We start from the raw sequence: 13,798 nt of genomic DNA on the forward strand, positions 1-13,798 counted from the left end.
ATCATATTTAGTATCTTTTCATTTGGTGTGTTGGTTGATTGTTACTTGAGAACACATTCTCCCAACTATGATGTATGCTTTAACGAGGAGCAACTACCAAACACTTAACTGGGCCTATAGCCGTCAGGCCCATATGTAAGCGCACAAAAGAATCTTGCCGTCTCAAGCTTGTTTGAGTAGTGCATTAGTCCCACATCGCTTACACATAAAGCGAATAACACGCGGAGCAGAGTATAAGAAGAGAAGTGCAGAGGACGTTAAAATCACTTACCTGGACGGGGTCAACACGTGATCAAGAAGACGAGTGGCCTAGGCTAGTGACTTCCATTGCACATAAAGGAAGGGCGCTTAGCCTAAGGTCTTCCCAAGTGGAAGAGCCTGCGTCATTATTTGTGGCAGAGGGAGCCTGCGTCCGCGCGGCTCCTACCATACATTACGACTCTTTGAACCTTTTTGTATTTTCGTAACTGTTAACCTTACTTTGTTGATAATATCGTATTTCTTGTTTTAACAAATTACAAAACTTTGCTGTATTTTATGCAGAACTGAAATTTCAACGACAGTTACAGAGATATGCATGACAATAATAATAATTGGTAGGTCAAGCTATATTAATTGTCCCACATCGGAGATGTAAATCGAGTAGGATGGATTTGGTGACTATAAAAAAGAGACGCAGTCGTTGGTTGAAAGGCATCTTTGCGCTTGGGGCAATGACGCAGCTAATGAGGTACTAACCGAGGCGCGTCTATTGCTGGTTGAAAACTATTTCCAAACCCCCTCTTAGGCCTTAGCTTGTCTTTGGCCTTCGAGAATTTCTGGAAGGGTTTCCTTCGGGGTAAAGCCCTACAATCTTTAAGTTCAAGTTTTGATTCTTATTTCTTAGCCTTGGTCAAAACGTTGTTAAGGCACTGTCTTTACATGTTGTCTAAAACTGAAAATTATGTTCATAATATACAAACAGAATTTCAATACAAACACTAAACCATATTAAGCAAAAAAAAAAAAAAAAAAACTAATCTTAAGAGTAGAACTCAGTGCTAATAACTGATCAACACATAGTTTTGTGTTGGTTTATGCTTTGCCACATTCGGTCTACAAACAATTCAACTTTTCACTAGCGCAAAATGTGTTCGTAAGTAAACAGTACTCATTATCATGTCTTTCTTGCTTGACTCTTCATGACGAAGCTCTTTATTCTGATATATATATATATATATATATAGAAGTTACCGATTGATTAAACTTTGCTCTGTTTCTGATGAAAGAAACTGCTTTTCAATATTCCTGTGAAAGACAAAAATCGTTATAGCAAATATGCAGTTTGTGTTTGAGTATCCAGGAATGTAACCAGAAATTCTCAAACAGTTAACAGGGCTTACAACATCTCGCCATGTGTATAACAGTTTGAAGCTTTTGAGCGAGTGACATGTGCTACTAACAAGTCCCACATCGCTTACACATAAAATGATTAACACGCCGAGCAGAGTATAAGAAGAGAAGAGGAGAGAACGTTCAAGTCACTTACCTGGACGGGGTCAACTCGTGATCAAGAAGACGAGTGGCCTAGGCTAGTGACCTCCATTGCACTCTAAGGATGGGTGCTTAGCCTAAGGACTCCCCAAGTGGGAGAGCCTGCGTCATTATTTGTGGGCCTGTGGCAGAGGGGGCATGCGTTCGCGCGGCCCCTACCATGCATTACTAGTCTTTAAATTTTGTTTAATCATTCAAGTTAATATTGTTTTGTCATTCCTCTGTAAATCGAATGTTTATTGGAGTCTCGAGGGCAATAACATATGCAGAAAACGAAGTTATTTATTGATTTAAAGGTGGACAAACTAAGTTCACTCCCATTTGTTAGATGGTAGAAGACATCAAAGTTCTATAATTTTCCAGTTTGAAAAACCTGATTCTTATCTCCTTTTAAAGTGGTTAAGAAACCTGCATCAAAAGTAAATTAGTATGTATTTTCATAAAGACACTATTCTTGGGATGTCTATATCTTTCTCTGTGTGCTTGAGATTCTCTAAAGTGAATTTAAATCCCTTGTTCTCGCTGTTTCTTCACTGGTTATAGTAACAACACCGAAACGTATGTAATATGGATCATATATTCGTGACAAGAGCAAGATTACCGTCACCTCTGATGGCCAATTCTCCAAAAGGTTTGATGAAATCTAAATCATCTCGTCTAGTTTTGCCTAAGTAAGATGTTTGGCTATAGCTCTTAGCAATGGATTTGACAATGATTTTTTTGTTCATCTTGTGGGGTTTGAGTCTTGCTGCTAAGATCTTGGTAGAGTTTTTTTTTTTTTTAATTGTAGAATCTTTGATTTATCTTGAGCACTTTTTTTTTGTGTGTAACTGTAGATACCTCAAGTACTTGACAAAGAAGTATTTGAAGAAGCACAATGGGATGGGTTGGCTAAGAGTGATTGCAGCCAACAAAGACCGTAACAACCTCTATGAGTTGAGGGACTTCAAGAACGAAGCTGAGGATGAAGACTAATGATTTTTGAGTTCCTCTCTTTACAGTTATATCTGTTTTGGCTTTGATATTATTCTAGTTTGTTTACGGCTATCTCTGTTTTGGTTTTGATATTTTTTCTAATAATTCTTAGTCACCAACGACCCTACTTCAGTTAAAATGCCTTTTATTTTGCTAATTAGTTATTAATGATAGAAAACAGCAGTGTGCGAGCCTGTAAACAAATAAAATGTACTTGTTGAAATGAGAGACAGAGAAACAGTGTGTTGAAAGCAACGACGTCAGAGGGGAAAACCCAAACCCATAAACATGGGGGGAACGATTCACTTCATTTTCGTCAGAACTTAAGTGACAGTGAACTGCACTTTTTATTTCTTTGATAAAGAATGAAATCTTTTAGTTATACAAATATCTTTTCTTTTCCCTTTTTCACATATCACAAGATCTATCGACTAAGATTCGATGTTCATGCTTTAAAACATGTAACAATGATTGAATTGATCCCAAATATGATTTTCTATATAACTAATAAGAACGTGCAGATGAAGATAATTATGTACATGGGTTAAAACATTAAAAAAAAACATGTTTTCTAAGGTAAAAAAAAAACAAATAGGGCAAACTCTAGTACAATTTCAACAATGTTCCGTATATGTGAATTTTTCTGTCACGTAGAGTATTGCATGCATCTCATTGAATTTGGGCTACCGTTGAATATGTGCTACAAATATATTAATGTTATAAAGTATAGAGATCATAAAGGTTTGTTTTAGTTTTTTTCTTTAGTTTTGTTAATAATGGGAGAAGACAAGAACAGTAAGTGATAAAGAAAAAAGAATTGCATTGGAACTCTTCAAGACACAGAAAGTCTCTGTCTCACTATCTATGGAGTATGGTAAAAAGAAGGAAAAGGGAAAGATAAAAAGGAGAAAGAAACTCGCGAGGAACACGCAACCGATTCCTCTCTGTCTCTGTGTTACTGTCTCCGTCACTTCTTCATCATCTCGCATTCTCTTCACCATCATTTTCTTCTTTTTTTCTTTTATACAACAACAAAAATTATTTCATTTCTTCCTCATTTCAAACCAAGTTATGATGTCTTAAAAAAATCAAGCGTATTAGAGAAAGTTGCTTAAAACTTTGATTATTAATTCTACTAATTCTACTTTATTGGAAAACTTAAATGTAGTGGTGTGGTTTTTATTTTAAAGCAAACACGCCGCATGAAATACTTTGTCACTTGGTTTTGATTGATTAATGTGTTATTAGTAATGGGATTGCATGAACTACCATGTCATTGTGAATATCGGGAATAGTCGGACGCTTAGTCGTCGTTAATGAAAGGCTACACTACATTTAATCGTCGTTCCCTACCTTTCTTATCACTGCGTTTTTGGACGAAACTTTGATTGTGTTAATATAAACCATCACTTTAATTATTCGGCGTTGCATGTGAGTATAAATATTCACGTAGTTTTAATCCTGGCAAATATACACGGAAAATTCAAACCCCAAACGCTCTTAATTATAAGATTTTAAACTGGTAATAATATGGTGATCTCATAACTATAGTTGTGTACCCAAGTTGCAAAAAAAAACTATAGCTGTGGTGACGTCACGATGAAGTAAAAACTGGGGAAAATAGTGAGACTTGAACTTGGATTCGGTGGCAGGAAGTACTAGTAGACATAAACTGACTCAAGCTCGTCACCTATCTTTACCGTCTGTCTCTGTTACATACATTGCGTAATGATGTATTTCATTATTTATTAACAATGCTTAAGATATTCTTACAAGCTACCCAACGTTGTCCATTTGTAAATCGATGATTTGATCCTCTTATCCTCGTCAAAGGTCAACTATGTTTATTCATGCATAATCAATTTGCAATTCTCCACCAACACAAAAAAGTTGGTTTTATTATGTTGGGAAAAGGTCTCTTTGTTTCTGAAAGGTAAATGTTTTGAAATAAAAATATGATTCAAATTAAAATCCTGATCTGACATTCTCTATATATGATTATTATTAGTTAATAATGATATTGTTCTTCTTCAAATAATGTTGGTTTGAAATTATGAAAAATAAATAATCACAAAATAATACATTTTAACTAAAATTTAATATGCTTGAAACACAAAAAATGCATCTTTTAAAAAGAGTAGGAGTAGTTTTAATGCAAGTCTTGTTTTACGAATCTATATATGCAGACATGCATGTTGTATATACATCTCCCTCAAAGTAAATTTGAACAAAGAAAAGAAAACATTATTAAAAGTAATGAAAGACTTGGTGATATGATTGCCATCTCACTTCTTATTCACATTTAAAGAAAACCCACTTCAAGACTCAATCACTTTGATTCCACTTCCATTTTATTATTATGTTATAATACTTTTGAATTTTCGGATTTATCTTATTTTAGACTTTTGCCTCATTTTATCAAACAATTAAAACCCACTATATATAAGTAAACGAGAAAGAGGAAGTTCATGCCTCCTCAGTCCTCACTATAAGTTATATACTTGTTCTTAACTATTTCCTTCTAGATAAACATCTCTCTCTATCTTCCTATACAGTAAGTAGCTATATATACGTGCGTGGCCATGGAAGCTATTTGGAGTTGATGCAAGAGAAATGTAATGGGTGAGTAACACTTGCTGGAGAAGCAGGGCACGTGCGAACTAATGAGAGATCTGTGCATGTTGATCATATTTTTGCACGTGTTCTACTACTCCAACACGTGTGTCTCTCCCCCTTCCCGACTATGCAATCGTCCCCGGTGAGAAGATAATTTTCATAAGCGATCTTAGTTGAAATTTACCGAAGGATTCCCTATCGAACAACTTTATATAAGAATGCTTTGAAATAAACACTGGTATAGGTATTCTAGATGTTTGTCACTTTTGTTGGCAATGGTACGCGATATTTATGAACACAAATGGGCATGGACACATGGAACAATATTGGTTAATTTCGTTCTTATAATCATTGGTAAATATAATTTCCATGGAGAGGTGAGATTTTTTTTTTTTGACAAAGGGTTTTGGAGAGTTAAGAATTAAGATATTCTTCCCGAATTACTGATAGTGTCTAAATAAAAATATTTAACTTCTTAATATTAATATCAGAATATTCAAGTTTCAAGACTTCTGTTAACTCTGAGTCTCTGACAAAAATCTGTTTCTTATGTATTCCTCTATATAACATTACCTTGTTTTATTTTTATTTTTATTTTTATTTGGAAACGAGTTACCCAAAAAATACACTGAATGCTTACGTCATTTTTATAAATATGTATGCAAACGTGTAAATAGGGTAAAAAAAAGAAAGGTTCAGTTCCCTGAGAAAGCGGGGGACTTTCTCTCTTTCACTCTCACTGCCATTTAACTGTGAAATAAATTAGAGTCACTGTTAACTTACGCAAGTAATATTCTTGTCATGTACTTGTGGAGACAGGAAAAAGAACACTGGAGGGTACAACTTTATAACGAATTTTTGTATAATAAATAAGAAAGACAAACATAACAATGCACATTCTTCAAACAAAATTGCAATTTCCCTTTTATCTTTGGATATGGGAACATCTTCTCTGACTTGGAGTCCGATTCCAAACAACTCGTTACAGTTGCTCAACGCTGAGTAAGATTGGCCGACTCTCAAATCGGTATTGAAAGATATATCAAAAGGATGCTTCTCCACATCTACAATGTCAGGTTGGTGTTTTATCCTAGATTAGGAAATGTAGATCAATTATGTCCCTAAGCTGTACTTTATATGGTACCAAATTGAGTTATGACTCATATTGACGTTAACAAACTGTTGGGAAGGTTATGTGGAATTAATAGAAACTGAAAAGTAGCTGTTCATCCAAACTAAAAACCAAAGAAACTGTTTACTTAATTAAAATAATGAAGTATTCCACAATGTTATACCACTCACGCATCTTATTACAAAAGACTGTCTCAAAGTGAGCCAAACCAATATCAAGTTTATTAAGGCTAGTTTGAGAAAAAGCTGTAAACGCAATATTGTTTTAATATAGTGGTAAACATACTACAGTTTGTAATGTCATTTCCGTAATTCAAACCATATAGCAGCTAATTTTTTTAATCTTGTTTCTAAACTTTCAATAATCAAGATGTGTTATCAAGTTATTCAGAAATTATAAAAATTATATAAAAATAATAACTAAAGGTACTTGAAAAATATTCAGATTACTTGAAAAATTGAAAACTCAAATTAGAGTAAAACAATGGGCTTAGTATGTGTATTATGGGCCAATAGTGGGCTTAGTATGTGTATTTGATCAAAACCCAATATCTCGTCCTCGTCGGCATTTTTTCCGGTCTCTCTCTCTCCCTTCGCCGGACTCCGTCGCTTCCCATAGGTACAATCCGGGTTGAATTTCTAGAACTTTCGAAATATTCTTAGCAGTTCTTACACTAGATTAGTTTCTTAGGACTAGGCTATCGAGATTCAACCTTGAGAATATGGACCAAACTTCTCACTAGATTGATATCCACCAGGTGTTTGATGAAATGTCTGAAAGAAGTTAAATGCTGGAGAGTTATAAACACAGGATGTAGATTCTTCTACGTTTACTATTAGATTCTCTTTCTCTCTTAAAGGGTTACACTTTGTTTCTCCTTGCAGACTTTTATAGAGTAAGACAGAGAGAGAGAAACAAAGATGGTGATTCCACCGGCAGTGAGACCACCGCGTCTCTTCGACTACCTCAAACCTTACGTCTTGAAGATGCACTTCACGAACAAGTTTGTCCACGCCCAAGTCATCCACTGACCAACAGCCACAGTGGCTTGCTCAGCGAGCTCGCAGGAGAAAGCATTGAGGGAAACAATGGAAGTCACACGCGACGTGGCTGCTGCTTCAAAGATTGGTAGAATCCTCGGGGAAAGACTCTTGATCAAAGATATTCCAGCTGTTGCTATTCAGATGAAGAAAGAGCAGAGGTATCATGGTAAAGTCAGGGCTGTGATTGATTCTGTCAGGGAAGCTGGCGTCAAGCTGCTTTGAGGATCCATGAAACCAAATCAATCTCATGTTGTTATTTCTGAACATTGTCGTGTTTTGTCGGCTTATCAGACAGATTGTGATCAGATTGGTGCCACAATGAAAGCCTTGCTTTAGTTCATGTTATGAGTTAAGACCATTGAAATAATAGACTTTATATCCCTTATATACTAAATCACAAGTCACATGACAAATTAAATTTTGACAAATGGAAAATATTTTTTTAAAAGAAAAAGTAATTGATTGAAAATAAATTGACTTTGATCCCTAAATTTTAGCAATAGTGTATCACAATATTTCTTCCACGTTCAAACTCACTTACACGATTTCAGACTGTTTTCCTCTTTTATATAATTTAATCTCAATTTCTTTTACTTCTTTTTCTATCTTCTCCAGCAAAACAAGAGATCTTTTCATCTCTCTTAAAAGTTCAATTTCAATATCGGGTCTTCATATCTTCTTTCTTTTCTTCTGCTTTTTTTCTTTCTTTTTTCTGCACAATTTTTTTTTTTTATTCTTCATCTAGATTAATACTTAAAAGTCTATTAACGACAAGATTTTAGATAGATACAGTAGAATTTTGGGAAGCAATTGATACTGGTACGGTAATTTTTAAAAGAATTGATTTTAGATCCATATGGCATAGCTAACTTAGTTTGTTCTATCTATTGATTCACAGCCTGTGGAAGTCACGGTTTGGAGAGAAAGAATGGAGCATACGAAATATTATTCTTGTGAAAAACCTATAACTACATTCAAGGCCAGTGATCTTTTGGTTGAATCAAAGAGCATAAGGTTTTGGCATGACAAAGAAGGTTTTGCACGTTGTTCATTCTTTACTATTTTTCTTTGATTTGTTGACTTTTTTGTAGCACTTTTGATGTTTCATTTTTTTTTGAAACAACTAATGTTTCATTTATCAATTTTTGTTTTCAGTATTCACTACTGCAATTGAGTTCGAAGCTAAAGCTGTTGCTGAAATATCACGAAGCTTGCAGTTATGAATCTAAAGGTGAATTTACTTTACTTAATTGTTGCTAGACAATTCTTTTAATTTATAAAAGGTAAACTAAAGTTGTAAATTTTAATTTTATAAATTCATCACATTGTCAAAATAAGTAATGTGGGTTAATTTTGTTTAGATGTGTGCTTTAAAAAAAAGATGATAGGTAAATTAACATTTTTGATCAAATTAGGTAAATTAACATAAAGTGTCAATTTTAAAATATAAAAAATTAGACCTTTCAAAAAACTATAAAAACTAAGTCCTTTCAGAAAACTATAAAAATTAAATAGTAAATTTATAAGATTCATCATATCTAAATTTACACTAAACTAAATTAAGTATTTGTTATTCTGTACGAAATTATCAAATATTGTATTTCAAGTATATTTTATATTTTGGTATATATTTTATTTATTTTTGAATTTTTTTACAAAACATGTATCCATTTTATAATGATATAAAAATTTATTGTTTCATCCCCTTAACCGTTTTGTTTCAATGCATGTATCTCTAATATTATGTGCTACTGTTCATATAATATTTTAAACAATATTCACTCTTATTGAAAATTATGACTATCAAATAATTTTTTTTAAAGTAAATTGACCTGTGCGTAGCACAGGTGGTAATACTAGTAAAGCAATAAAACCAAAGTAGACGGAGTCTATACATTCGGGTCGACCCGTTTGTGTCTTCCTCGCGGACCAGACTTGTTGAACTTAAGTCTCACGAGTACTCTTGTCTTGTTCGTATTTTATCTAGACTTTTGCTTCGGGCATTTAGATCAATCAAAGAAAAGATGGGAAGATGTTCAACGAAGAAGGTGTTTCTGATTCAGAGTCCGATCCTGTTTCTTTATCTCCTCATCTCCTTCTCGTCCGGTTAGTCCCAAACCTTAGGGTTCTCGTGATTCACATTTCCATTTGATCTGCTCTTTAGATTTCATGAAATGGGTATTGTAGATTTCGATTCTATCACTCAAAGTCTCAATCTTTTTTGTCGTTTTTATCAATCTTGACTCGTCTGATGCAATCCAAATTGAGTTTTGCGTTCTGTTCCTCAGCTTGTTTTTTTTTTGTTCATGTGGGTTCAGTGTTCGTTTTTTGATTGGTCTATTCATGAAGTCTTCATACTAAATGCATACCAAAGCTGTTTAACTTGAGGGTAGTGCTCTGTTTTTGGATCAGCTTCATGAAAGTGAAGGTTTGCGATAAAAAAAAGTTATCAAAGCAGTTCAATTTGAGTGAAATGCTCTGTTTTTGGATCATCTTGATTTAGTCTGATGCAAACCAAATTGATTAGAAACTGAGTTTTGCGCTTTGTTAATTGTTCCGCAGCTTGTTATTTGTTAATTATTCATAAAAGTTGAAGTCTTTGCAATAAAGCTGTTCAATTTGAGTGAAATGCTCTGTTTTGGGGTTGTAGGTGCAGTGAAACCGGATCCGAGAGGAGTATGTGTTTCTAAAGGAGGACGCTTTCCACCATATGAATCAGCAGGAAAGCCTCCTAACTCCGTTGGTAGAGGATCCAAGGATCTAACTATGTGCCGTGTGTTCCGTAAAAGGACATGTTGCTCTCCTGCTCAGACAACCCCAGCTTTCGTAGCTGTCAGAAACTTGGCTACTCATGGAGAAGCTAGTCAAGATTGTCTGCATTTGTTCGAGTTATTAGAGTGTTCAATCTGTAACCCGGACGTCGGTACTCAACCCGGTCCTCCTCGCATCTGCGCCTCCTTTTGTGACAGAGTTTTTGATGCTTGTAAAGACGCATACTTCTCTAGTAATGCACTTACACAGGTAAAGAGTTATAATAAACAAAACAACATGGACCTTTGTTTTCTGTGGGATTCTAATGGCTTCCATATATGTGCTTATAGACGATTGGTCCCTGTGGAGTAAACGACGATATCATCTGCGTTAAGGCCTCGAATTGGGAGTCTAACGGCACATCATTCTGCGAAGCAGCTGGCTTTGCCGTTCAGACAAATGAGGATTCTAGAGAAGAACCGTGTTACGGAAGCAAAGCAAGTCTAGAATCGGTGGTGGAATCATGGTCAAGAGACTCGAAGAAGAAGACCTCTTTCAAGACTGAGACTTTGTCATGTTTTAAAGATCTTCTGCAATGGGTTCGAGTAATGACAACGATTCAGAAGGTTTCTTTGGGAGTGTCGTTTCTTGTTGCAGGAATGTTCTTGATCAGGTTTGGCCTTTGTCTCTTCTCTCTTAAGGCTGTAACACTTACTAACACTTGCTTTTACCTGCTACAGGCAATGGAATAACCATAAGCAGAAGCAGAGGCTAGCTGCGATCCAGAGAGCTGCTAGAAGATTAGGAGGGGATGCGAACGGGGATTCATACAGTGCAGCTTTAAATAGAAGATTAGTTCAAAGTTGATTTCTTTTTTTTTTTTTTTTTTACCAATGAACAAGCTGAGTTGGCGTATGGAAAGATGTTTAGTTGCAAAAGCCATGAGCTAACTGTTTTTGCCAAATGATAGATGTATTGTGTTTGAAATGTGGTACCTTGATGATAATGCAAAAAGGTTTGTACACTCGAACTTAAACTAAAAAGGTTGAAAGAAGGAGATGCAATTCTCCAGAAGCAGAAGAGAGATAGATCATTCTGCATCTATACACAGAAAATGATTATAAACGAGAAAATGAAAAATAAATCCAAAACTTTTGAAAATTTTCAGAAATTGAGTTTTAGAAAGTAATTTATACACCCCCAAGTATCTTACACATACATTTTGAAATTCTTGTTTAATAATTAGTTGAGTTTTTTTTTTTACTAACGTCAACTGAAATACAATGTTCTACTATCATGAAAAGAAAAGTTATATAAATTTATAGAGAAAAAATGTTTTGCATAGACGATGTATATAATATCAAATATCTTGTACCAAATGGAAATACTCATGAAATTTCTCGTTTAACAATTGGTTGACTTTTAAGTAAATGTGCTTGTTACATTCACAAAAATCTCCACTAGCTCGTTGAATGAATTGGCTTAGCATCAAAGCATAAACAAAAATACAAATGGCATGACGTGTGTAAGAATAATGAGAGTAAAAATTCCACTAGCTGTTAACTTTCATTGACGGCATTGTCCAGAAAATAGCAATCAAAAATCATGTTATCGCAACCAAGTCCAACAACACATATTTGTGCCATGATAAAAATATTTTACAAATGGGCTTATGATTTGGGCCCAAAGAGCCCAAAAGCGAAGATGAAGTCACGAAACCTAAAAATGCGAACGAGCTTCCTCCTATAAATTGATAAACCCTAGCTTCAGTTCCGTCTTCCTCCGTAACAGACGCCATGGTACGTACTCTCTTGATCTCCACTGTCTAATCATTTCTGAGCTTTGATCTGGTTATTATAGCTAATGATTGACTCCTTAGTGTTTCTTCTAGCTCTATAGATTCAGAGAGTTGTGTTCTGTAATTATCATTATTGTATTGATTCGGTGGTGGTCTTGTTCGGTTATTGTAGGGTATCGATCTTATCGCCGGAGGTAAGAGCAAGAAGACCAAAAGGACTGCTCCAAAGTCCGATGATGTCTACCTCAAGCTTCTCGTCAAGGTAGTTAAATCTCTATGACTAGTTTGTTGTCGGAATCTCTTTTAATTTGTTGTCTGAACCGTATGCTACGCTGGTTTGGTTTAATTGCAGCTATACCGGTTTTTGGTAAGGAGAACCGGAAGCAAGTTCGATGCTGTGATCCTTAAGAGGCTTTTCATGAGCAAAGTGAACAAGGCTCCTCTTTCACTCTCCAAGCTCGTTGAGTTCATGAAGGGCAAGGTTTGTTTGTTTCCTTGTGACCCACTCTATTGTCTGTTTAGATTTTGATGGTGTTGTTCTTTATCGTACGTTAGGATGGTAAGATTGCTGTGTTGGTTGGGACCATCACTGATGATTTGAGAGTGCATGAGATTCCTGCGATGAAGGTTACTGCCTTGAGGTTTACGGAGAGGGCTAGGGCTAGGATTGAGAAAGCTGGTGGTGAGTGCTTGACCTTTGACCAGCTTGCTCTCGTTGCTCCATTGGGACAGAACACGGTGAGTTTAATAATTTCTTAATGAATCAACCTTTTGAAGTTTGTTTATTTGAAATTGGGATGTTGTGTTGTGTTGTTGTTGTGACAGGTTCTCCTTAGAGGACCAAAGAACTCTCGTGAAGCGGTGAAGCACTTTGGTAAAGCACCTGGTGTGCCACACAGCCACACCAAGCCTTATGTTAGGGCTAAGGGAAGGAAGTTTGAGAAAGCTAGAGGAAAGCGAAAGAGTCGTGGTTTCAAGGTCTAAGGTTGTTTCGAGGTTGTTGTTGTTGCTTCCTTATGGTTGCTGCTTTCAGAATCGTAATTTTTGTAGACCACTCTTGTTACTCATTTGCTTTTTGCAGACATTGTTTTGAGTTTTCTGTTTTTCTGTTCTAATCGACAATTGAATGTTTTGCTTGATAACTGTTTAAGACTTTGCTTAATGCTTGATAACTGTCTTTTAGCATCTCAGAACTAGCTTGATAACTGTTAAATCATCTCTTACTGTAGATATGATTAGCTAATGAAGCTTGTCAAGTAAGAACACACTAACGTTTATCGGGAAAACGGCTTATTCATGCCCGAACTAGGGGTTGCTGAGAGAATACATACCTCAACTTTTACTGCAAGTCGAAACATACCTACACTAATCAAAAATTTAAAATTCATGCCTGAACTATGGGTTGATAAAAAAATACATATCCCAACTCTTATTGCATGCCAAAACATACCTTAACTAATCAAAAATTTGAAATTTATGCCTAGTCTTTAGAAGTCAACGCTAATTTCAATCTATACTATTATTTTTGAAATAATTTTATAGCAACGGAGCTCTCACGTTAAAAAACAGAGTAGCTAAAGTTTATGTTATCCTTAATGAATTTTTATATATATTCTATTATAGTATAGATTGAAATTAGCGTTGACTTCTAAAGACTAGGCATAAATTTTAAATTTTTGATTAGTTAAGGTATGTTTTGGCATGCAATAAGAGTTGGGGTATGTATTTTTTTATCGATCCATAATTCAGGCATGAATTTTAAATTTTTGATTAGTGTAGGTATGTTTTGACTTGCAGTAAAAGTTGAGGTATGTATTTTCTCAGCAATCTCTAGTTCGGGCATGAATAAGCCGTTTTCCCAACGTTTATCAGAACAAGTGTATGGCCTTCACCTACGTTGTAACACAACTCCACTGAAACAGTCAAAACAGAAGGTGGCTCAAAAGTTTC

The 13,798-nt window shown here is 35.1% G+C and overlaps 2 protein-coding genes, 3 non-coding genes and 2 pseudogenes across 6 annotated transcripts; all 7 read left to right on the forward strand.

Moving 5' to 3' along the window:
* Nucleotides 1-263: 263 nt before the first annotated feature.
* LOC117128664 lies at nucleotides 264-427 on the forward strand. Its single transcript, XR_004452059.1, has one exon. It is a non-coding gene; the product is annotated as a U1 spliceosomal RNA (small nuclear RNA).
* Nucleotides 428-695: 268 nt separating this feature from the next.
* Nucleotides 696-846, forward strand: LOC117128802. The gene has a single exon (XR_004452194.1). It is a non-coding gene; the product is annotated as a U4 spliceosomal RNA (small nuclear RNA).
* Nucleotides 847-1,520: 674 nt separating this feature from the next.
* LOC117128675 lies at nucleotides 1,521-1,692 on the forward strand (annotated as a pseudogene).
* Nucleotides 1,693-5,136: 3,444 nt separating this feature from the next.
* Nucleotides 5,137-5,227, forward strand: MIR164C (microRNA MIR164c). The gene has a single exon (NR_128658.1). It is a non-coding gene; the product is annotated as a microRNA MIR164c (primary transcript).
* Nucleotides 5,228-7,140: 1,913 nt separating this feature from the next.
* LOC103837165 lies at nucleotides 7,141-7,678 on the forward strand (annotated as a pseudogene).
* Nucleotides 7,679-9,160: 1,482 nt separating this feature from the next.
* LOC103837164 lies at nucleotides 9,161-11,077 on the forward strand. 2 transcript variants are annotated; one of them, XM_009113494.3, is made up of 4 exons: nucleotides 9,161-9,405; nucleotides 9,950-10,320; nucleotides 10,401-10,723; nucleotides 10,791-11,077. In XM_009113494.3, the coding sequence occupies exons 1-4, from the start codon at nucleotides 9,324-9,326 to the stop codon at nucleotides 10,915-10,917; spliced, it is 903 nt and encodes a 300-aa protein (XP_009111742.1). In that variant the 5' UTR covers nucleotides 9,161-9,323; the 3' UTR covers nucleotides 10,918-11,077. The 2 variants fall into 2 exon arrangements, with proteins under 2 accessions (XP_009111742.1, XP_018509654.1); XM_018654138.1 differs by having other exon boundaries at nucleotides 9,320-9,405; nucleotides 9,924-10,320.
* A 681-nt stretch (nucleotides 11,078-11,758) lies between these two features.
* On the forward strand, nucleotides 11,759-13,025 carry LOC103837163 (60S ribosomal protein L18-2). The gene is made up of 5 exons (XM_009113493.3): nucleotides 11,759-11,849; nucleotides 12,021-12,110; nucleotides 12,201-12,329; nucleotides 12,404-12,586; nucleotides 12,674-13,025. Exons 1-5 carry the CDS (start codon nucleotides 11,847-11,849, stop codon nucleotides 12,830-12,832), a joined length of 564 nt encoding a protein of 187 aa, XP_009111741.1. The 5' UTR covers nucleotides 11,759-11,846; the 3' UTR covers nucleotides 12,833-13,025.
* The last annotated feature ends 773 nt before the right edge of the window (nucleotides 13,026-13,798 follow it).

This window comes from Brassica rapa, chromosome A09 (genome assembly GCF_000309985.2).
Source record: "Brassica rapa cultivar Chiifu-401-42 chromosome A09, CAAS_Brap_v3.01, whole genome shotgun sequence".
In the NCBI taxonomy this organism is placed as follows: Eukaryota; Viridiplantae; Streptophyta; class Magnoliopsida; order Brassicales; family Brassicaceae; genus Brassica; species Brassica rapa.